This window comes from Arvicola amphibius, chromosome 5 (assembly GCF_903992535.2).
Source record: "Arvicola amphibius chromosome 5, mArvAmp1.2, whole genome shotgun sequence".
NCBI classification, from domain to species: domain Eukaryota; kingdom Metazoa; phylum Chordata; class Mammalia; order Rodentia; family Cricetidae; genus Arvicola; species Arvicola amphibius.
This window is the reverse complement of record NC_052051.1, coordinates 114,811,169-114,836,318: the sequence shown is the minus strand read 5'-3', so window position 1 is coordinate 114,836,318 and position 25,150 is coordinate 114,811,169. Positions and strand designations below refer to the sequence as shown.

Below are 25,150 nucleotides of genomic sequence, written 5' to 3'. Positions count from 1 at the left end.
TGAGGGAACAGTACCAGAAACTCATGCTGTAGTTCACAACCAAAGGAGGTAGGGGAGTATGAGAATGGTCTAGATGGGAGGTAAAGGATTTCTAGGATAGATTTTGCAAATAGCTTTTATTGACTTAAATTGATAGATACTACATTGTCTTTCATCTATTTTTTACAGTTGGGTGCAGACATTTGGTGCTGAGGGCCTAGCCTCCTTATTGGATATTCTCAAACGACTCCATGATGAGAAAGAGGAGATTTCTGGGTAAGGAATTTTGGGTCTTTATATTTTCTAGGTTGAGGGCCAGAGTGGGCTGTTCATTAAGGAAATAACAACAGTTAAATTCAGATTCATGGACTAGGGGGAATATGCTGTTGGATGAAAATGAAGTTTCTTGTGGAAGAGATTAGAGGATGAGAGTATAGATGGAAAAAGATATATACCAGTGAAGATTATTAGTCTCCAGTTGTTTTTCTGTCTGGAAAGAGGATCTGATTTCATCTTCAGTTGTACTGTGATCTGGTCTGGGCCACATTCCACTTGGAGGTCTTTTTTGGAGTATACATTATTAGTTTGGGTGTAGTTTTATAGTAGTCTTCAGTATTGGGATAAATTCTTGAATACCATAACTATTTTAGGCTGTTATGCTGCCATCCAAAGTACCCAATACTTGTGGAATTTTTTTTAGACAAACAGTACATGGGATTGGGTCTGTGTGTACTTTCTCAGATATAAAGCCTTTTCAGTATTGGCAAGGAGTAATAGGATAATATTTTGATAGGATAGTATCTTAAAAAATTTAGTACCTAGCTGCCTAAAGGGAGTTAAGGGATGAAGTTTTGCTTGCACACTTAACACATGTTTTAATAGTGTTGGGGTTCAAACTTAGGGCCTTGCACTTGCTAGGCAAGTGTTGTACTATTGAGTTATGTCCAATCCCAAATTGGCAGGTTTTTAATTTAATCCTAAATTCTCAAATTACAAGTGTATTAGCCAGTTGATATTTTTGTTAGTGTTTCTGGGTCAAGTGCTTTGTGATGTAAGGCTGTACTACCTTTTGACATGACAACATAATGCTGTCATTTATGAACATGCTGGGCTGCATTCATCACTGTCTGTTAGATTCTGCTTAGCTGCTAGTTGAAAGTATTCCTGGTGTCCTTGTTTGAAAGATTGAACAATCATATGGAAAGATGATGTATTATAAAATAAAGGGACTTTGCTGATTGTGTTTTCTGTGTGCAGAAACTACGATAGCCGGAACCAGCATGAGATCATCCGCTGCTTGAAAGCTTTCATGAACAACAAGGTGAGGTTTTCCCTGTTTTGACCACAGCTGCCATCTAGATCTTCACTATCTCTCCTTTGTAGTCTGCCAGAAGGAGAAGAAACTGAGGCTCAAGGCTTTGGCTTTCCTTTCTATACTGTAACTGTACTTTACTGCAATGTATGTGAGCCTCCACGGGATTCGTCCCACTAGTTCTAATTTCTGTTTCAGAGGGTAGGCTAAGTGTTCTTGTACTTTACAGTCTTTTAACTAATCTTGTTTGACCTGTAGTTATTGTTTGGGATGGTTATTTCCTTGCCTCTTTCCTACATTCATTCATCCCAGTCTCAAGAAGTCCAAATTTTCCTTCAGTTTGTTTGAACTCTTGTTGCTTCTGCTTCCACCTCCTAAGAACTGGGATTGCAGGTGCATGCCAGTATGCCATTTCTTCCAAAATATTCATTCCTAACTTATTTTTTTGTAAAGTCAACGTCTGATCTCACTATACAGTCCTGGCTATACTGGAACTCACTATGTAGATGTGAATTTATTTTATTTTATTTTTCGAGATAGGGTTTCTCTGTAGCTTTGCAGTCTGTCCTGGAACTAGCTTTTATCGATTAGGCTGACCTCGAACTCACAGAGATCCGCCGGCCTCTGCCTCCTTAGTGCTGGGATTAGAGGCATGTGCTACCACCACCTGGGAACGTGAAAGTTTGTTGTGTGTCTTAGGAAGTTTATTTTGTTGTAATCATCTCTATTTAACTATTATTGGGAATATATTCTCCATTCCTGTGCTAGTTTCTAGAGTCCCCAAGGTGAGTGTCTTAAACAACAGAAATTCATGGTCTCAGTTCTGAAGGATGGAAGTCCAAGATCCCCTGTCAGCCAGGACAGGTTCTTCCTGAGGCTGGGAGGGAGAATTTGTTCTGTATTTCCCTTTTGCTCTCTAGTAGCTCCCTGACACTGGTTTATAGATGCATTATTCTTATTTCCACTTCGTGTTCTTGTGATGCTGTGTGTGTGTATATGTCTGGGATGTAGAGTTCTCCCTTACACAGGGACCAGGCATACCAGATTAAGAACCTGCCTTACTCCAGTGTGGCTTCGTGGTAATTTAGCTAATCTTATCTGCAATGACTATATCCCAAGAGGCTACATTCTAGGGTTCTAGGGGATTAACTTTTTTTTTTAAAGATTTATTTATTTATTATGTACACAGTGTTCAGCCTCCATGCCTGCAGACCAGAAGAGGGCACCAGTTCTCATTACAGATAGTTGTGAGCCACCATGTGGTTGCTGGGAATTGAACTCAGGACCTCCAGAAGAGCTCTTAACCTCTGAGCCATCTCTCCAGCCTGGGATTAACATTCTTACATGTATTTGAGGAGATAACATTCTATTCATAAAAAAACCCTAAGCATGTCCTTGCTTGTGTGTGTTGTTAAACCTTGCTCCTTTGTTCTTGTCTTACCAGTTTGGCATCAAAACCATGTTGGACACAGAAGAAGGAATCCTGCTGCTGGTCAGAGCTATGGACCCTGCTGTCCCCAGTATGATGATCGATGCAGCTAAGCTGCTGTCTGCTCTTTGTATCCTGCCACAGCCAGACGACATGTACGGGACTGGAGCTGTTTCTGCATTTCTCATTTTACCGTCTTTCTGTAGCCTAGAGGAAAATTGAGTCATTTTGGTGCCCTTTTGGTGTTTAGAGGCTTAGTAGTAGTAAGGCCGTATTTCTTCTCAGAAGTGAATGTTAGGATTTTAGTGCAGGTAGAGTATCTGAAGATCACAGTACTTCCAACAGAATCTTTTTTGTTATCATCATGATACTCCAAGCAGAAAATTCTAGAAGTAGACCACATGTAATGTTTTTTAGAGATTGATTAGTACTCTTAATATGAAATGGTCCTTAAAAAGTCAGAGTAATTTATATTTCATAGCTCAGAGGTCTTAATTTTGTATTCATGAGTAGGAGCCTAAGAAGGGTTTTAGGAATTTTTTTTTCTCAGAACATAATCCATTCCTTTTTATCAAATTCTAATGTCTGTGGGGGTTAAGAGAATAATTTCAGATGCCTGAAAGCATTGATAATGTCTTGTTTCCCAATTGGTTTATTCCCTGCCAAATCTATCCATGTCTGTGTCAGTGTACCTGGGCAGTTCACTTTCTTTTATTTTGGACAGGAATGAACGAGTTTTGGAGGCAATGACAGAGAGAGCTGAAATGGATGAGCTTGAACGCTTCCAGCCACTGCTGGATGGATTAAAAAGTGGGACCTCCATTGCACTCAAAGTATGTTTATATACTCTTAAAACTGGGCTAACAATAGAACAGAATAGGCTAGAATTCAAAATGGAAAGACCAGAGTTCGTTTGTCCTTTGTATTTTTCTGTGGTGCAGGAAATCGAACTGAGGGCTTTGCTTGTACTGGGCAAGCCCCCTACTACTGAACAACCACTGAATCTGAGAGCCCTTTTTAATTTTTTATTTTGTGTTAAGAGTCTGGGTTGGCCTCAAACACATTATATAGTCCAGGCTAGACATATCTGATCTTTTTGCCTCCCAAGTTCTAGAATTACACATGTGATAATTGCCCGGGCAAATATTGGTGATTTTCCTGCCTCCTGATTCATGGGTCTACATCACCATGTCTAGTGTCATTTGGCCTTTTAATAGACTATATGGGACCTGGAGAGATGGCTCATCAGTTAAGAGCATATACTGCTCTTCCAGAAGACCAAGTTGAATTCCCAGCACCCTTATCAGACAGCTCACAACTATTTGTAACTCCAGCTCCAGGGGTTTCTGACACTGGTATTCATGTGTGCATTCACCTGCACACACACACACACACACACACACACACACACACACACAAAATGCACACATAATTGAAAATACTAAAAGTTTTTAATAAAAATAATAGAGTGGTTCTCAACTATGTCTTTTATATTTTAGTATTTTTTTTCTGAAGAAAATGATTTTATTCTCTAAAAAACAAATAACTACTTTCCTCCTTGTGATATTGGGGGAGTAAATCAGTTATTAGCACCTGAGGAAGGGCAATTTTCTATAGGAACATATTCTGTTAGATCCTTGGATTCATTTACACACTAAGTACTCCAGACTTGCACTCAACAATGTTTTGTTGCTCTAGTTAAAAATTCTTTCCTATAGTTTTTGTTCTGTATCTTTTTAGGGAGCTCCAGAATGTATATAAATAGTGGAATCCTTATCCATAAGGCTTAATGTTGACATAGCACCTGGATTTGCTTATTTCAGGTGGGATGCCTACAGCTGATCAATGCTCTCATCACTCCTGCAGAAGAATTTGACTTCCGAGTTCACATTCGAAGTGAACTAATGCGCTTGGGGCTGCATCAGGTGTTGCAGGTAAGATAAAACATTTCATTAAGACGTCTGGATTGTTCCTCCCTGCTTGCACAGCCCTGATCATCACTGAGGTGATTCTGGTTTTCAACTTAAACAGCAGGTTGAAAGGTTTGGATTTCTAGGCACACAGGAAATTTTTGGGTTCCCTGACTTCTTCTATCATTGCCAGGAGCTTCGGGAGATTGACAATGACGATATGAGAGTCCAGCTAAACGTGTTTGATGAACAAGCGGAGGAAGATTTATATGATCTGAAGGGACGGCTAGAAGACATTCGCATGGAGATGGAATATCCTTTTATGACTGATGACTGAATTATGGAGTATTGTGGCAAGTGATGACTTAGAGAATAGGGCATAAGACTGAGTGTGGTGGCACATGCCTTGAATTTGTCTCCTAGCACTCAGGCGGGGATCTTGACTTTTAGGACAGCCAGGTCTGTATAGTGAGCTCCAGGACAGCTAAGGCTACATAGAGAGACCCTGTCTCAAAACTATATATATTTATTTTTAATAAAACTGGTGTCTTTATATTGCTGTCCATCATGGACCAGGAAAGCCTTTAAAGGTGACCTTCTTAACCTGAAAGCATCCATCCACCTGGCAGTAAAGTAGCAGATGTTGCAACCAGATTTCCCTCCCATCTTAAAGCATCCATCCAAATCTGTATGTTTCTTAGAACGCAATAACTTACTGAGATGGGTGCTATGTAGAACTCTTTGGACTGACAAACAATATTTCTATTACGTATTTGATTACCTGCCACGGGTAACTTTGAGGTGGTTCTATTTTTATTTTCTGTCGTAGATTTTCAGGCTAAGTGCTAGGGATCCTTTGTCTAAGGATAGTAGCACTCTTGGCTAAAGGAACTAGAGATGTTTTTGGAACAGTTGTTAGAGTGGAAGTGGCATCTTTCAGCAAGCCACCTGTCAAACGGCTTCTAAATGTTTGATTTCCTTAGCCTGTCCTTTCTACTGACTTTGGTGAAATCTTCCAGATTCTTTTGAACACAGTGAAAGACTCAAAGGCAGAGCCACACTTCCTGTCCATCCTGCAGCATCTCCTATTGGTTCGAAATGATTATGAGGCTAGGTAAGCTTATATACCTGTGGGAAATGTTGAGTCTGAGTGGAAAAGCAGCATCCTTAAATTCAAAGATTGTTCTAGAAAGTTTAAAAAGAAAGGAAAAACACTGTGGGAGTTCATTAGTCACAAATCTAAAAGAAGTTGTCAGCTGTTTGATCAACATAACAACTGCTTTAGTTCAGTTGAAAGGCACCTCTTTGGAATAGTCCTTGTGTGGAATGCCCTTAGAAAGGAATGGGTAAGTGGGGTAAGGATGACATTAAAGACAGATGGCAACCTAAAATTCTTTCTGGTTGCCTGGATGTAGAGATCAGCAGTAGCCTGACAAGGAGGATCATATGAATCAAGCCTGACTGTTTATTTAAATGGGAAAGTACTGGCATTGGGAAGCAGAGGTTAAGAAAGTATGTTGGGACAGGGCAGTGGTGTCGCACACCTTTAATCCCAGCACTCCGGAGGCAGCAACAGGCAGATCTCTGTGAGTTCAAGGCTAGCCTGATCTACAAAGTGCGTTCCAGAACAGCCAGGACTGTTTGACAGAGAAACCCTGTTTGTTGGGGGGTGAGAGATAGCTCAGAAGTTAAGCGTGCATACTGTTCTTGTGGAGGATCCAATAGTTCCCAACACTCATATCAGCTTCACAAACCAGCTGTAATTCCATCTGACACTTGTAACCTCCATGGGCACTTTTATACATGTACATATATACAGATATACACACAATAAAAAATCTTTTTAAGTGTGTGCATGAGAGTGTGTGCATGTTGACATTCATGTTTTCCACATGACTGAACTACAGCCCAGCCTATAAGAACTGTTGAGTATCTGAAGAATAAGAGCTGAGCTGGAAGAGAATTCCCTAGCACAGCAGTGATGCTTTTTAGCTTCACCAAAGCTCTTTTCAGAATACTTATCCTTAATTCTTTATTGTCAAAGAAGTTAGCTTTTCTTGATCCAGAATACTTCTGGAAGTTACATTTTAATTTCACTTTGGTAAGTCTGTTTTGTTTCTTTCATAGGCCACAGTACTATAAATTGATTGAAGAATGTATTTCTCAGATAGTTCTACACAAGAATGGAACTGATCCTGACTTCAAGTGCCGGCACCTCCAGATTGATATTGAGGGATTGATTGGTAAGCAGGCTTTCCTACTTGATTCATCAAAACATTCAGCGCTTATACCTTTTGTTTTCTTCTTTCAATGAAATTTTCAAAGAAATTATTCTTGTCCCTATTTCTGTTCTTTTTCAGTATACCCTTTTTGCTAGGATTATGTGGTCTCTTTAGTTTATTTCTGCACAAATTGAAAATCTTGCCCTTTCTTATAGACTGCTTTTTGCAGACTTCAGCGTTTTCTGACCCTGCTGGTCTCAAAATCATAAAGGTCACACATAGCCATCCTCCATGTGATTGCTGTACCTCGCACTTAGAAGTCATAGCTTGAGGACATGCAAGGTGGCAGTAAGTAGAGGTGCTTGCATGCAAGCCTGAGGATCTGAGTTTGTGCCCCAGATTCCTTATGGTGGCAAGTGCCGCTCTTGATAGATGTCATCTGACTTTCACATGTCTTACATACACATGCCTATACTCAACGCATACGTATACACTCATGCACTCACATACACACAAAAAGTAAAACAACTGTATAAATAAAATTAAGATAAAGTGTAAATTGTATTTAATTGAAACTTGCATTTCTTGTTCTAGTGTAGAACATTAAGAATAACAGCAACAAAAGGATAGACAACTGCCCTTGAGTATATTGGAGGCTTAGGAGCAGAGGCACAGACTTAGGAAACAGAACTTTACTTACTGAGTTGTTTTCAGATCAAATTGTTTTTTATTTTCAGATCAAATGATTGATAAAACAAAGGTGGAAAAATCTGAGGCCAAAGCTACAGAGCTAGAAAAAAAGGTGCGTATGAGGGGATCAGTGCTTACTTTTTGTGTGAGAAAGCCTAGGTTCAGTCTCTAGGGTAAACCACAAATACATAGATGTGCAAAACAAACATACGTACGTTTAGGGTATATATATTTTTCTTTGAAGATAATTGTTTTTTGACATGCGAGACAGTATTGTCTGTGATATTTTGAAAGCATTTAGAATCTAAAGGTTTCTAGAGGGAAATCTTTTTGTTAGTGAGACAGAGTACTGATGTGAAATGAGAAGCTAGAGGTGATCTCGCAATGTTCTTGGGCCACTAGGCAAGCCAGCAAAGACGGATAATACTTTATGTAAGTGTTCCTCTTACTCCAGGACAGCAGGAAGTGGAGTATGCCTCAGTTCCTGTTATTTCTGTAGTAATTAAGGATTCCTGCCGTGGCTGGAATTGTGCAAGGCAGCTGTCCTGGTGTGTCTTAGTTAGGGTCACTATTGCTGTGTTGAAGCACCATGACCAAAAGCAACTTGAGGAGGAAGAGATTTATTTCACTCACAGTTCCCTATAACAGTTGATCACCAAAAGCAGTGAGAGCAGGAGCTCATCCAGGGCAGGAACCTGGAGGCAGGAACTGATGCGGAGGCCATGGAGGGGTGCTACTTACATGACTTGCTCATGCTGTCTTAAGCCAGAAACACCAGCCTTCAGAGGTGTTCTGGCCCACAATGGACTGAGGCCTCCCAAATCAATCACTAATTAAGAAAATGCCCCACAGGCTTTCCTACAGCCCAATTTTACAGGGGCATTTTCTTTTTTTCAATTTTCTTTGTTTTTTGTCCCCTTCTTTTTCTTTTTTGGTCTTTTGACTTTTGAGACAGGGTTTCTCTGTAGCCTTGGCTGTCCTGTCCTGGAACTCACTCTTTGAACTAGACTGGCCTCGAACTCAGTCTTCCTCTGCCTCCTGAGTGCTGCCCCACCACTGCCTAGTTATAGGGGCATTTTCTCAATTGAGGCTCCCTCCTCTATGATGACTCTAGCTTGTGTCAAGTTGACACAAAACTAACCAGGACATGATTAAAGGTCTTTCAAGTCTTCGATTAGCTGACTTGGTTTCTGGCTATTTAAGTAGGAAGACTATGAACATGGTCTCTTGTCTCCTCCCTTTAACTTTGATTTTAAAGTCAGGATCATACTGTTCTCTTCTTTTCAAAGCATTACTTAGATGGGTCAGTAAGCTCTATAGAGTAGGTGTTGAGACAAAATAGTAAATTACAGGAACTAGCCCTTATGTTTCTAACTGGTTTCTGATCAACACCAGGACCTAAAGCAACTTGAAGAGAAAAGGGTTTATTTCATCTTCCGCTTGATAGTCTGTCATCAGGGAAGCTAAGGCTGGAACTTGAAGCAGAAACTAGAGGAATGCTGCTTCCTGGCTTGATCAGCTACCTTTCTTAAGCAGACATGACCATAGGCCAGTCTGATCTGAGGAATTCTTCATTTGAGGTTCCCTCTTCCCTGGTGACTGTAGGTTTTTGTTGTGTTTACAACTGAGGCTATGACAGACAGATTGCTGGGAATCTGATTTTTTTTCTTCTTTAGTTGGACTCAGAGTTAACAGCCCGGCATGAGTTACAAGTAGAAATGAAAAAGATGGAAAATGACTTTGAGCAGAAACTTCAGGATCTGCAAGGAGAAAAGAATGCATTGGATTCTGAAAAGCAGCAGATTGCTACAGAAAAACAAGATCTAGAAGCAGAGGTGTCAAAGCTGACCGGAGAGGTAATGTCTGAGCAGGACTGCAGCTGCCCTCCATAGTTCAGCTGTGTTGGTCATGGGTCACACGGCCATAGGTTCCCTATGCTAGGGAAGAGCAGCTGGATCATCAGGTAGATGGTGTGTTTTAATAGTCATTTAATGGTTTTAGTTTTGCTTTGGGAGTATGGTATTATAAGACAAAACATTTAGATATAGAAGAATGTAAAGAAAGATTAAAGTTACTTATGGTAGAATCCAGAACTGACCTATGCATTTGGGAGTCAACAGTAAGCTATTGGCTTATTTGCCCATCCAACTTAGTTTATGCTTCTGTGATACCTTCACTCTCTTTTCTCTGCAGTTACAAAAATGTAGACAACCTACAGTAGTGCTACTTGATCATTTGTATAGTTGTGGGATTAACTGTATAGCACATACTTCAGTTAGCACCCTAAAACTAAACTGAGCTCTATCTAGTTTTACTCTACTCCTACTCCAGAGTAGCAGTGTGTCTCTGAGAAGAATCATGTACTCTGACCCCTCAGTCCATCTGTGGTTGAACAGAACTTTGGATTAAGCGCTTTCCTAGGTCCTTGCAGCTCTAGTAGTGACTGAAGTGGGGTGAGAAGTACTTAATTCTGTGTTGCTTCTTTAGGTTGCCAAGCTGTCAAAAGAACTAGAAGATGCCAAGAAGGAAATGGCTTCTCTCTCTGCTGTGGCTGTTGCTCCTTCTGTTTCTAGCAGTGCTGCTGTTCCCCCTGCCCCGCCTCTGCCTGGTGACCCTGGCACTGTTATTCCACCTCCCCCACCCCCACCTCCTCTTCCTGGAGGTACCTTTCCACCTCCTCCCCCTCCTTTGCCTGGAGGTGCTGATATACCCGCTCCCCCTCCTTTGCCTGGGGTTGCTGCCATCCCCCCACCTCCTCCTTTGCCTGGAGGTGCTGCCATCCCCCCACCTCCTCCTTTGCCTGGAGGTGCTGCCATCCCCCCACCTCCTCCTTTGCCTGGAAGTGCTAGTATACCAGCTCCCCCTCCTTTGCCTGGCGTCCCCCCACCTCCTCCTTTGCCTGGAGGTGCTAGTATACCAGCTCCCCCTCCTTTGCCTGGTGTCCCCCCACCCCCTCCCTTACCTGGAGGACCAGGACTGCCTCCTCCCCCTCCCCCTCTTCCCGGAGGTCCTGGCATTCCTCCTCCACCTGGAATGGGCGTGCCTCCACCTCCCCCCTTTGGATTTGGGATTCCTGCAGCCCCAGTTCTGCCATTTGGATTAACCCCTAAAAAAGTTTATAAGCCAGAGGTGCAGCTCCGGAGGCCAAACTGGTCCAAGGTAACTTCTCTGTTTCAGATATTACCACAGAGAGATTTGTGGGTCCTACGTGAATATATCTTAATGAAAGTTAACCTATCTTAATACATTTGACTTTTCTGTGGTAAAATGAGCACTATGGTAGTTTGACAGCTGTCACTTCACCAGGGTGCACATGACTGAAATTATGCTTGTACAGCCCACGATGTGTTTGTGACCCCTGTGGTTGGGTCATTCTTTTGCTTCTAGAAACTAAGTTCAACATAGCCAGATTTGATAGCCAGATTTGTGGGAGAAATGTAGAGCAAGGAACATTGGGAGTAAGGCTTTAATTAAAGCTTGTGAAACTGGAAAATTTGGGATTAGGAGGAAGATCAGCATAATTGACTTTGATTCTTGACTGTTACCAGTAAACTTACCAGAAGCATTGCCTCCTGCTTCCCTATGAAGGGCACAGCTACTGTCTTGTGTCCTAAATTAATCCCAGGCTAGTCAACATTGCTGATCATTAGAGTCACTGTTCTAGCACAGGGAGTTAGAGTTCAGCCCAGCAGCTCTTACCACCTGTCTGTTTGCACAGTTCGTGGCTGAGGACCTTTCCCAGGACTGCTTCTGGACAAAGGTGAAAGAAGACCGCTTTGAGAACAGTGAACTTTTTGCCAAACTTACCCTTGCCTTCTCTGCCCAGACCAAAAGTGAGTGAGTGCTCTCCTTAGTTCCAGACAGGGAGAGCTTTTCCCTTCCTTGGTGAGAGTAGAAGGGGGTTGGGAAGAGAAGACACTGATTTTTCCCATTCCAAGGAAAAGAGAATGTTTTTGTTATTATGGGGCTGGGAAAGAAAATTGCTGCATGTAAGTATTTTGCAGCAGTATACTAACAAGGATACAAGGTACCAAAAGCTCTGTTGTGTTGTTTTTAGACCAGAGTATTTAATTAGTAGGGTCAGTGAGTACCTTGAACAGGTTGGGTGACTGAGCTACAAGTATCTATAATAACCAAGTTCTATCTGTACTTCCTGTTTTGTTTCTTTTCAATATCTGATGCGTTTTCCTCCTGGCCCTCTTGGTTCCTGCAGCTTCCAAAGGTAAGAATGCAAAAGAGCCTTTTAGTTGGGTCAGTTATTAGTATTGAATATCAGAGTAAAAGATTAAAGATTAAATAAGTGTAAAGGGATTTCTCGTTAGAAGATGGAAATTTGCTAGTCTTCCTCTTTCCCCTCCCCCAGTCTACATTCTCCCTTCATCTTGTTGTGATCAGCAAGGAGTCTTATCATGGATTCTGTTGGTTCTGTCTTGTAAGTTCTTGGGAACATACCCAGTAGTTAAATTTTATTTTCCATCTTTATTAAAAGCAGTATTCTAGTTAGGTTTAGACCAAATTCACCTTTATTCTACAGCTTGTTACTGTTGATACAGGAGTCAGCATGGGCAACAGCAGGTCGCTGGCCAGTCTGCTGTTCCTGCCTAGCTTTATTTTGGCTTTGGGCTTCAGGAGGAGCCTTTGGAGGGGCCAGTAATCCCTTCCCCAGCAAGAACAGAGGGTGTTTGCCATTTCCCCGTGACTTCTTCTGTCCACTAGGTGGCACTCACCCAATTGTATCTTTATTAGTATTCACAAATCTTTTGCTCTTGCTGTTTTTTGAGATGGGGGTCTTAGTACTGACTGGCCTGCAACCTCATTTGGAAGTTTTGCTTCTGTGTCCTGAGTGCTGGGATTACAGGTTTGCAACACTATGCCCAGCTAATATTAGGGAATTTTATAGCTTCTGCCACTTAAACTTCTAGAAACAAGATTGTGAGAGCTCAACCGGCTTCCCCTGTTCAGCGAGTCTCTTGGCAGAAAGATGTCTGTTCTGTCTGTTTCTAAAGTTTAGTAGACCCAGAGGTGCTGTCCACTCACCTGTTGGGGTTGTTTTACCTTTCCTTACTAGCTATTCTGGATTTTGAGGAGGGTGAGGCTGTTAGCACAAAGCATTTGGGATCTAAAATCACAAATCTACCCAATACCTGGGTTTTAAGGACTCTGGCTTATATGATAATTAAGGAATCTGACTCATATGATAATGTGCTACATGTATTTTGTGTTGTTACCTCTCTCACCAGTGGTATAAAGTGAGCTTGTATGTATCCTTTCTCAAACTTTGACATATTGAGGTCTACAGAATCTGATAGTATGCCAAGGCTTTGTTGCCACAGGAAGCTCCACAGTCTTCAGTCCTTCCCATTCTTCCGTATTTCAATCTCTTAAGATTCTGTGTATTTTTTATTCTGTCTTCCAACTAAGTTCTCAAAAATATTTCATAGTACTCTCTAGAATTGATGGTCTGTTCCTAGAACAACATTGTGTGTTAGTCCTCGACTTCCTCAGTACTGCTTTTCCTTTTGGTCTCTCCTGCTTTCTTCTGTCCTCCTCACCCCAGACGACCTAGAGATGGGGTAGTGCCCTTTTTGTTCTCTGTCATCTCTTTCAGACCCTTCTGCTTTTCTCTTTACTAGAAACTCATGATTTGGAATCTGATACCAGTTTGTATCACCCACTTCCCTTTGTGTTACCATCTATGGATATTGTAAGTTACTCTTGAGTTCTCCACAAAATGAGTTCCTGACTGTTCTTTCTGTTCCAGACTGTGCCACTTCTAATTTAACTTTCCACAACATCATTCTTTTTTAAAAATTACTTGGTGAGTGTATGGATATGTGCATGCCACAGTGTACATGTGGACATCACAGGACAGCATTTAGGAGCCAGTTCTCTTCTTCCGCCATGTAGGTCCCTTATCAAACTCAGGTCATCAGGCTTAGTGGCAAGTGCTCTACCCACTGAGCCATCTCCCAGCCCTGATTTCCCCCAGTTCCTATATAAAGGGTCATGATGAACCCTTAAGATTCTTGCTGCATATGTCTCTCAGTTCCTTTACTCTTTCTCACCTTTCCTCTCCTGTGTGCACGATAAATAACTGTAGGCCTTCCACTAGCTTAGTGTTCTACCACCTGTGTAGGTCCTATGTGCTCTGTCGACCCCACATTTACAAAACTGAAGCTCAAACCTGGGACCTCACACAGGTAGTTGTTTCCACTAACAGCACATCTCCAGCCCACTTTCTTCTTTAGTATTGTGACCCCAGCAGTCCTTCAGGCACACTGGCACTTCCAGCCAGTCTCACCTCCTTGATGACTGCACCCCTCACCTAAAACTCTATGGCTAAACGTTATAATCATTCCTCTGGTGTTTTTCTTCCATTGAGGGTCTCTCTCATTTCATCATGGTTGCTAAAACCATGATCCTTGTTGATTCCACCTTGTCCACACTGGATCTGTAGCTGTGTATTTCTGACTTACTGGAAGAGACCACACACTATTCTTCCCTGCCTCTATACTTTCTTCTCTTAGCTTCCCAAATAGTAAGTATTCTTATTTTTGTCTCATTGTCTGTTGCTCCTCATTATATTGCTTGGTCTTTGAAACTTCTAGGTAGTTGTATCCTAAGTTTTTGTTTTTGTTTTGTTTTTTTTTTTTGTTTTTTTTTTTTTTTGATTTGGCTTAGTTGGTTTTTGATACGGGGTGTCATGTTTCCCATGCTGATCTTGAATTCAGTAACCTAGTCAACCTGCAGCCCAGGTTGACCTCAAATGCAATATCTTTTTGATTCTTCTCAAGAGCAGGTATTATAGGATGGCAGGCACCACCACACTGACCTTTCAGCATTATGGGTTTTTTTTTTTTTTTTAACTTTTATTCTTTTATTACATGTATTTTGTATGGGCAGAGGTACAACACACAAATACCGTGGTGCACTTTGGAAAGTCAGAGGGCCGCCTGGAAGAGCTGATTCTCACCATCATGGGGATCTGGGAGGATCTAACTCAGTCTCCAGGCTTGGTGACAAGCACCGATGGCCACTGAGCCATCTCACCAGCTTCCTTTAAACATTTCTAATCTACTCGGGTTTGTACTTTTCTAATTGCTGTCTTCACACCTTTTCTCTCAAAGGCCCAGCATTCCCTAGAGAAAATTGAAGTAATCAGAATGTGAACTTGCAAAGCTTGTACCACTGTATTCCTTATTTTCTGTCGTTTCTGTTCCTGTGATCCTATCTAAAGGCAGTTCCTGAATGACTAACCATCATTGCCACAATGTATAGAATACTCTGAAACTCTAAAACAGAAAATCTCCCTTCTTCCTGTGGTAACCATGGTTAACCATGCTTTTTATATGCCTATGTTATTCACATAATTAATTTAGATTCAGTTCATGTGAATAAAAAAGGGAAACATCAAACAGAACTTTATTGGAAAATTAAGGACCAACTATAGTAATAGCATGTATATACTTTTTAGTATAGCAAACTGATTCCACATGGTAAATACTATTCTACATTTTGTGTAACATCCTTTACCATCTCTTTATATTATTATATATAAATTTGCCTTATTTCTTTTTTAAAGTTTTGTGTTATCTATTGAATTATTTTAAGTGGACAGTTGTGTTCTGTCATGAATAATAAAAGCTATATATATAATCCTTTATTGAGAATTTTGTTTCAGTATTCTGTTTTACAAGCGTGACTACAGGAAAAATCCTATTTATCTTTGTATACTTTATATTTCTGCACAGTGGTTTCTGGAGGAGACATTGTTTTCCCCTCATGTCACTGGGTTTGTAATATTATGTCAATTCATATTTCTGCCAAAAATAAGAAATTATTAAAATTTCTGATGAGGTAAAATATATCTTGTTTTAATCTGTTTACTCATAAAATTACGCCAGAGGTTTTCCCTCATACATCAGCCCTTTGCCTCGTCTGCACAGTGAGGTTGGTGTTCTGAACTTCTGGGTCTGTTACTTTCTCTCCTCTGTTTCCTTTGCAATCACTTATCTTTGGCTCAGTCGGTCATAGTCTCTGATTCTTATTTTGACAACTTTCTGTGGTCTTCTGCTGCTGTTTTTGGTTGAGTTGTGTTTTATTTATCCTCTTTATTTAGGTACCAATATCAGACAGGAGGATCTGCTGCTTTTTTATAGAGATTAAAAACTAAACTAGGAGGAAATTTTGTAAATTTTGCTTGAAGGCTGCTGTTGTAGGTTCCAGGGAGCAATTACTGGTGGAGATTTAAGGGAAGGTAAAGATAATTTAGCTTTAATTCCTTCTAAAGTGCAGGGATCTGAGAATCTGTATGCAGCAGTGCCCTTCTCCTTTTCGCCACGAGATGGCACATGGATCCCTCTTATTTTTGATGTGTCATTGTTACGCAGGGTTGTGATGCAGTCACGTTAGAGAGCGGCCCTTGCTGCTTTTGTCAAATACAAACTGCTTCTGATGCTGCCCTCTGCCGACCAGGAGGCTCATTTGGCAGGCTGATCAGTAAAATTAGAGCAAGATGCTGCCTGTCAGATTTTACTGTGTTGCAGAGGGATCTTGCAGTTAGTATCTTGGTTCCTTTGATTTTTGAAGCTATTATTTTTAAGAGTAATATCATTGTTTCTTTGGGGGGGTCTTAAGGCTGGACAGTGTTTGCTTTTTAGTCTAATGGCTTCGTGAGATAATACCCTTCCTTGCAGTGGACTTAAAGGGAGGCTTATTTCAGTGAATTTGGTAGTTCTCTAGATATGAGTGACTGTATTATAACATATTAATAATCAATTTCTGTCACAGTTTTTACTGAAGAGCTACTTCAAACATGTTAGAACTTAGCACACTGATTACATACTGTATTTTTAAAAACTCCTTACTGTCTCAAGATAATTCCATTTTTATAGTTTGCTTCTATTTAAACTCTGGTATGTGACTATATTAAAATATTAGAGATAAGCCTAAATTGAAACCATTATTTAAACCCAGATTATCATCTAACATGAATTTCAAAAAAAATTTTAAGGGCTGGAGAGATAGTTTAGTGGTTAAGCACTGACTGCTCTTCCAGAGGACCCGGGTTCAGTTCCCAGCACCCACATGGCAGCTCACAGCTGTCTGTAATCCCAGTTCCAGGGGCCTGACAACCATGGCAAAAACACAACTGCACATAAGAGAAAAATAAATGAATAAATTTTAAAAGACCTTTTAAGTGTATTTTTTGATACTTTGATCTTCTAGTTTGAGGCTCAGTATACCTTAAGCTTCTTCCATCTTAATGCCATTATTATATATTTAAATGTCCACTTGTACTATTCTGTCTCAAACTTTAGTGTGCATAAAGATTGAATGAGGGGCGTGTTGAAGTTAATACTCTTGGCTCTACTTCCAAGTAGTAAGTACTGTAGAACATGCATTCTAGCACATACTCTGTGTTTGGCTCGGTGCATTTCTTCAGTGTTTATTTCATTTTCTGCTCTGTCTTCCCACTGTCTGCCACAATCTAGAAGCTGCTTTCCACCTTTTCTTTTAGTAGCATTTCATTGCCTGTGTCAGAATAGCTGCACAAGCTTTGTCCTTGTCCCTAGAGGGGTGGTAAGAAATTTGTTTGTCTAGAGGCATTATTTCAGAGGCACTTGTTTTTATAGAATTCTTTTCTTGCCATCCTTCCATCAGATCTCAATAGCATCATTGTAGAAGAATGTTTTGGAGTTCCCTGGGGTCAGTAAAGTAGTTGGAAACTTTTGATTAGAGATTGACTAGATTGGAGAAATGGATGCCATCACCTGTGTGAAACAGAAGACATCTGGATGGACCATGCTGGGGCTCTGCAGGCATAGCTCCTCAGCAAGTTTGAGCACTCTCTTGATGTAGAGACCTGGAGTTGGAGAGCAGAGATGTAATCATGAGAAGGAACAGTGTCTCCAGTAAGTGGGGTAGAAGATCTGGAAGAGAGTAATATGGGGCACTCTAGCTACCTGCTAGAGCTCAAAGCTGCTCTGGTGTGCTTTGGGAAAACACACTGATCTGAAGAACCTTTAAGCTTGTGCTCTTTAAGAATTCTTGAGTCTGAAGCAAATTGCTTGCTGTTACTGGACCAGTGTTAGCAACAAGTTTGGAGAATGTTTCTATTGGATTGCTCTGGGGCTTTTGTTGGTGCTTTTATCTGTCTGTCAGCATGGGTAGCATGGACATTTCAGTACTGAAAGTCCTGTGAGACAAACTCATTCCTACCCAGCATTTTTTCCCTGTCCTCCCATTCCCACCTCTAAAAATCATCATGTTTTTATTAATTCTATTTCAGGTTTTAAAACTGCAATTACAAGCAAATACAAATATGAATTTTGTCCTTCCTGCATTAACCAAAAGATAATTCTGTCTGTGCTGTCTTATACCTTGATGCTATGTCTTCAGTATTCTTTATGTATAAAAATCTTAGTCGCTTAAATCCTAAGTGTTATTATAAACACAAGACCATAACAAAAATAGAGGACTATTTTTAAAATGCTGGTGACATTATCCCACATGCTCCAGCTTTGGTCTCTTGTTCTCTGTACATTCTCTTATGTAACACACTGTCTTCTGAGTAGCTGCCCACACCAACTATATAAATGAACAACTCATCGTAGGGCCTTATAGCCATCATAGCATGGAAACGAGAGACCAAAGTTTTCTGCAGGGAGGACTCCCAGATTATCACACTCCGAGATGTAGTGTGGCTCCACGGGAAAGGGCGAGTGCATCTTATTGTTTTCTTGCTTTTATCTCAGTTTGTTCCCTTTAAAAAAAAAATTGTTCTTTCAGGATTTCATTACACATATCTAAGATAGTGCGCTTTGATATATTTTCCTTCACCACCCTCTCTTATCCCTTCCTGCTGAATTCTTTGTCCTCCTTCTTCCCAGCGAGGCCTCTTCTATTTTTATGTCTTTCTGTTTGGGGCTCTTTAATTAGAGTTCCCATGTGAACATTTGGCCTTAAGATTAATTGCTCTAGAATGTAAGTGTTCTGAAATTGAACTACCTTACCCATAATCAAGAAGAATGTTTGTGACATGTGGTTCATGGGGAAGCAAGAAGCAAATTAGGAGTACCCTTCTTACAGCTGTTTTACAGGGGGATATGTAGAAGTAAAAGAGGTCAGGTTTCAGGATACTATGAAAAACACTACACATTTGCTTTTCGAGACAGTTTCTCTGTGTAACAGTTCTGGCTGTCTGGGAACTATAGACAAGGCTGCCTCTGCCTCCCAGTGCTGTGATTAAAGGTGTGAAAAATGCTAGATTTTTGTTCTAACTAGATTTTTTCCTGCAAACTTACCATAATGTAACATTATTTTTATAATAAGAAGAAAAGAATTTGAAGAAAAATTGACTCGTTCAGGGTGCTTGATCAAGGCGTTTCTAGACGTGCTTGGGTGCCGTAACTGTCTACAGAGCAGAGTTTGACGGAACAGGCAATAGCATTTGCTTCATTGTCCCTACTGATCCTGGCTTAAGTTAGCTTCTCATTGAAAAAAAAAAAAATCAGACTACAACTTAACAAGCTTCCTTTTTCTTGAAGATCCCCTGGGGCAAGGGAATCACGTTTAAACCGAAGGGACCCTTTTCTTCAGAGTGGAATGGAACCGTTTCTCCCTCCTGTAATTCCAACTCTAAGAATCAGGTTTTTCTTTTAATCTACTAGAGTGTGTGTGTGTGTGTGTGTGTGTGTGTGTGTGTGTGTGTGTATACGTGTATACATTCCTATCTTGGAGAAAACTGTAAAAAGTCTTTCCAAGAAGCATGTCCCCATTTTTCTATTCTGCTTGCATTTTCCATTTCAGCCACGGTGTGTGCGCAGTTGAGCCATTTTGGCTCAAGTTCCAGATTGTGAGGTCAGAGACTAGGGATTGGAGGAGGAGATCAGGTGACTTTCAGTAAGCTGATGACGGTCCTGCCGCTCATCCCCCCCCCCCCCCCCTTCTCCACCCTTTCCTGGCTCCCAGCTCTGGAACAAAGAAGGAAAAAAACAGCAATATGATAAAAACCAGCAGCTGCTGCTGCAGACTCAGGCTGGGGGCTGGGTGTTTACTCCATCTGTCTCTTTGTTTTGTTTCTACCCCATTACTTCCCTTCCCCTGAGGACTGAATAAAACAGTATTTCTAGAATCCTTTGTTCCGGAGTGGTGTAGAAATCTGCAGTTTGCTCCATATTTAGGTGTGTGTAGGTGAAAATGGCAGAGATAAAATTACCCTGCAGCACCTAAAAAAAGACGTAGCTGCCTGCCTTCCTTGTTCTGTTTTAGGCAGGCTGCCTATTTACTGTCAGATAGAGCGCCTTGCCATTTCTGCAATGCCTTCTGTGTGTTAGCTTAGGTTATGCCTAACTACAGAATTAACACGTCGTTTGCTTATTAAAATCACCTGAGGTCTGCTGGGTTCAGGACCTCGCACTTGCTGAAATGCTGTGAGTGGGCAGGAAGGCAGCCTGTCTCATGGGGTGGTTTGCTGCTGTCTCACTGTCCTTCGCTTTTCACCAGTGAGCACGGTCCTGGTTAATCTCAAATACATGTCAAGGGGAAAAGGAGATGTAGGGCAATATGTAGGTTAAAATAGAATTTAGAAATAGGCCAGCCAGTACTAACTATGGACTTCACAAATTCTGATTGAAACAAACTATAAAATGCCTGGCATTTAATACAAAATTAATTATGATGATGATATGTTGGGTATTTTGAAAGTCAGTCTTTTAGAGCTGCATACTGAAATGTTTACAGATATATATGACTGGGATTTCTAAGTGGGCAGGATTTCTAAGAATTGGTACAGTGAATTATTGTTGGAGTGGCTTTATTATCTTACTCTCTTTGGGGATATTTAATTATTTTTCCCATAATCTTTTGAGAAAGGAAAAGTGCTTTGTCCTTAATACCTTGTTTTTTTATGCCTTTTTACTCGCCCTGGCCTACTGTCCCCTTGCACTGTCCTGTCCTATCCCTGCACTGACCTGCAGAATCCTTGCTCTGGGAGGTACTTGTCCTTCCAGTCCCCGTCGTCCATGCCCAAGCAGAGCTTTTCTCCACACTCCCTGAGTCACTGTTCTGGGTGTGATGGGAAAGGATCTGTGGGAAACTTAGTGACTGTAGTATCTGAGTGACCAAGGGATTTGTGCAGTACCCAAATCCTAACTGCTTTTCTGCTTCTCAGCATTGTCTCTGCACCTTGTGCCCAACTCTCAGTATCTGCTTCTTAGGCGTGCCGACTGCCTTTATATTTGTCCTTTGAATTTATCCATTTCTGCAGGTTTGTCTTACTCACTTTTGACAGCTTGCACTTCTGTAATGACCTATCTGTGTGGGGTTTAGCGGATGAGTGTATGAGTATGTTTCTGGTCAAGAGGTCAGTGATGATCCTGCTGGATAACTGCTGTTGAGTTGGCTTGCTGTTTCCCCTACTGTGGTGCATACTTGTAAATTGCTTCAAAGTGCTAGGTTTTTCTCATGCAAATATAAACTGAAAATTCTCTATGTGGATAGTATCTCATTAACACATGACTGAACTCCCATCTTCTCAGAATCAGTTCATGTGGAGCCTAATAGATAGCCTATTCTGTGGTGAGCGTCCTTAGTGGTTCAACGTCTTGTGTTACCATCACAGGATTTTGTTACTGTTTCTCATGGGTCTCATAAGATATTCTAGTTTTTTCAAATATGCCTGGGACATTATGATTCTTTTACAAAGATCCTATTTCGTGAATGAGATTATAGTGGTATCACCTGTCTCACTCTGTAAACCAGAGTATCATTGAGTTGGTGCTGAGCCTTCTGTCTCCTGCTAGGATTATAGGTTGGTGCACGCACACAGCTTGCTCTCTACCTGAGTTTTTGCCCGAGTGCTTGTGATCACATCCAGGGCCTTAAATATGTTAGGCCCCAAATTTTGTGCTTGACTCTGACTTTTAAAAAATGCCCGTGGTGCTTCTGTGCTAATGTGTTTATGTACTACCATTATCATCTCATATTAGACATTTAAAAAATGCCTGTGGTGCTTCTGTGCTAATGTGTTTATGTACTACCATTATCATCTCATATTAGACATTGGATAAGTAGCATGTGTACTTGGAAACCATTAGTGATGGAGGCTCACCAGTATTTGAAGACATTTCAACTTTTTCCTCTTTTCATCTTTGCTCTATTTTAACCATAGAGTATCTGACTTACTCAAGGGAGAGTTTCTCTGTGGAATAGAAGCTGATGCCATATCTTGGGCAGAGACTGGTGTTTCATCCTGAGTAAGCGATGTTGGGTGGAGTTGCTTTATAATAGCCTGCACCTTCTAGTTTTGTGGATGGAACTGGTTTTCAAGCCAGTCTGTTTCTCAAAGGTGTTTTCCCAAAGTTGCTTATTCTGTCTCACTTACTCATTCCCACCTGCAGTTCTTAAGAATCTAGTTTCCCAGATGTCGGGCAACTCCTACTCCTCTATTTCCTGTTTGTGGTCTTCATTGAGAGAAGCTCAGGACAGGAATTCCTGGGGAAGTGATGGCTATAGCTGCAGGACTCCAGGGACTATTACTCATTGCTGAAATTGGGGGAATAGTGTGCTATAGAAAGACTTCCTTCCTTTCTGTGAGCTCTTAGAAACTGTTACTAACCATGACTGAGCAATAACTGTGATCCAGGTCTGCTCACTTTGTACCTTGACTTTGTCTTTAGATACTGAAAAAAAAATTTACCCTCTTCGTGCCTTAATTTCTGCTCCTTGAAGTTTGAGCTCAATGTAGATATCCAAGATTATAACAGAAATGATCTGTCCTCTTAGGATTGTTTTGATGCAAAATAATCAAAGGAAAAAAATTTGGGGTCCCTGTGTTGGACAGCAGGGGGTGCCCTTTCTCTTCCCATTGCTGCCTGGCACTCCCTACTGCATTCAGCCATTTTAGACAGATTGTTTTTGCCCCCAGCTAACTCCATTTTGTGTTGGTGACGCAGGAAAATATAAAAGGCTAGGAAAGGAGAAGTCTGAATGGGGAAGGGAGAAAGACAGGCTGAGGCACGGCTATAGGCTGAGTCCGTTACTCAGCAATGGCTCACCAGGGATACACCTTGCTTCAGGCTGCTTGCCTGCATCTTAAGCAATCAGTGCAGAAAATCCCTGCCAGCTGAGCCGAGAGCAAAGTCGATGCCTGCTAGCAGTAACAGGATGCTGGTTGTTGAGACAGCATAGTCCCTCTTCGTCTAGACTCTTAGGTCTGCATTTATGTATTTTTGATATTTGCCTGAAAAGAACCAATTATCCTCATAAATCCAGGAAACATTTTTAGTTAAAAATGTTTTTGCATGAATGTGCACATATATATGAAAAGAGCCATGTAAAACATTCTCGATTAGTTTTAGAAATCAAAAATGTGGGCTGGAGAGATGACTCAGCACTTGCTGTTCTTGTGGAGAACAGATTCATTCTTAGCACCCATGTCAGGTAGCTCACAACTGCCTCTGATTCCAGCTCCAGGGGGATCGGAAGTCTCTGGCGTCCACAGGCAACAGCACTCACATAATTAAAAAGAAATGAAATATTTTTATTTAAAAAGGAAAGCCACATATACACCTATGTATCCATCACCCAGTTTAAATCAGTCTTGCTTTATGAACCTGTATCAACCCCTTCTTTGCCACTGGTTACTAGTGAACGCTAGCTAAGCTTGTCACTTAAACCTTAAGTAGTTCAGAATGTGTCAGAGAAATAGGCACTTCTTGTGTCACATGTAAATTTGCTATCAATTTTGTCAGATTTTTTTTTTTAAAGCATTGAAAAGCTTTTTCCTCCCTGGTCTGGAGCAGGTGACATTGTAGACCTCGTATCCTTGAATTTAAAAGAATTCACATAGAAGAATCCATTTAGGAATGGTGCTGCTGTAGGGCATCAATTTGTAACTTCTACGATTTCTGTTAAAGTTACTGGTTATTTCTCTGTTGCTTGTTTGAACTTTCAGTTGGTAGAGTGCCTGCTGCACCAGCATGAGGACCCTCAGGACTTGCATTTTAAAACAAAGCTAGTCATCATTATGATATGAATTTGTAATCTCAGTCCTAGGGAGGTAGTAGAGAGAGATGGATCCCTGGTGTTCATTGGCCTGACAGCCTTTCCTGATTGGTGAGTTCCAGGCCAAGAAATAAAGAAGCCTTGACTCAAAAAAAAAAATAAATAAATAAATAAATAAAATAAAAAATAGAAAGGTGGCCAATCCCCAAGGAACGATCCTGGTTCATATCTATTTGGTGGTACCTACAATTATACACAGGATCACACATATACACAGTTTGGCTTAGTGTGCAAAATGAGTTCCATTGTGACATTTTCATGTATGTGTATGTGTTTTGCTTGCACTTGCTCTCCATTGTCACCCTCCCTCACGATTCTCCCTTTGGTGAGTGCATGAGAAGACACGGAATATTTGTCTTCTTTTCCTCCAGCAGCCTTCCTTGTTCTCGCCTCCCTCTGCTTAGACTCCCCTCCTTCCATGTAGTCACCCCCTTCTTCCATGACATACATATATTTGTAAATTATGGTTTGTGCGTGTGAGAGGGAAGGTGATTGTCTTTTTCAGTGGCTCATTTCACTTCGGTTGGCTCCATATCGTATTCTTTGTTATTGTTTTGTATGGTGTTATGTCTAATACTGTCTCATATTCTATCCTGTGGCTATGTTATGCTTCTGGTAGCCAGTTTTTATTTTACTAGGAGCCTTCAATGGCTATTGATTGATAAATTTCTCAATTACCTTATGGTAGTTTTTATCAATTTGTTTATTTAAATCAAAGGCAAACAGTAAACAGAGCCTATAGACTATACAGTTGGTAGATGTAGGTTCCTTTTCAGCTTACTTTTTTTGTTTGTTTGTTTGTTTGTTTTTTGGAGACAGGGTTTCACTGTGATGTTCACCGGCTGACCTAAATCTCACCCTGTCGACCAGGCTAGCCCCAAACTCACAGAGATCTGCCTGCCTCTGCCTCCCCGGTGCTGTTGCCACCTTCTTTTTTAATAATGAATATTTGATGTATTTGTCACTAGATCTAATAAGAATATTTTTGTGTAAGTATATCTTTTTTTTGTTTGTTTTTTTGTTTTTCGAGACAGAGTTTCCCTGTAGTTTCTAGAGCCTGTCCTGGAACTAGTTCGAGGCAGGGTGGCCTCGAACTCAGAGATCCGCCTGCCTCTGCCTCCCGAGTGCTGGGATTAAAGGCGTGCGCCACCACCGCCCGGCTGTGTAAGTATATCTTACAACCATCTTTTAATTGTTGTTTTTATGATTTACTTTTAGTCGTTTACAGGAATGATGGAGGCTGTCGTAGGTTGGGTTGAAAATGTACACAGCTAGATTTCCCTTTTTCACAGAGCAGAGCTTTTGAACAGAAGAATATCCCAAGACTCTATCGGAGAAGATTCAGGATACAACAGAATAAGTCTCTCCTTCCTGCAGAGTGAGAAAGGGCTAGACTCTGTTTTCTCCTGGCAAGATAGCCTGTTACCACCTAAGGAAAAATTCTCAGACTGTTCTCAACACAGACCATGGCCATGGAGATGAACCATGACTTTTGTTATGAATTCAAGCAGACCTTTTAAGCTTTTGGAGTATGTATGTA

The 25,150-nt window shown here is 41.0% G+C and overlaps 1 protein-coding gene across 1 annotated transcript in view; it reads left to right on the top strand.

The window, feature by feature from the left end:
- Diaph1 (diaphanous related formin 1) overlaps positions 1–25,150 on the top strand; it is a 97,612-nt gene that overhangs the window by 34,052 nt on the left and 38,410 nt on the right. The window contains 13 exon segments of the mRNA XM_038329850.2: positions 169–255; positions 1,237–1,300; positions 2,736–2,875; positions 3,445–3,553; positions 4,544–4,654; positions 4,824–4,942; positions 5,628–5,744; positions 6,758–6,873; positions 7,590–7,654; positions 9,219–9,398; positions 10,030–10,701; positions 11,261–11,375; positions 11,756–11,764. Coding sequence (XP_038185778.1) covers positions 169–255; positions 1,237–1,300; positions 2,736–2,875; positions 3,445–3,553; positions 4,544–4,654; positions 4,824–4,942; positions 5,628–5,744; positions 6,758–6,873; positions 7,590–7,654; positions 9,219–9,398; positions 10,030–10,701; positions 11,261–11,375; positions 11,756–11,764 — 1,904 coding nt within the window.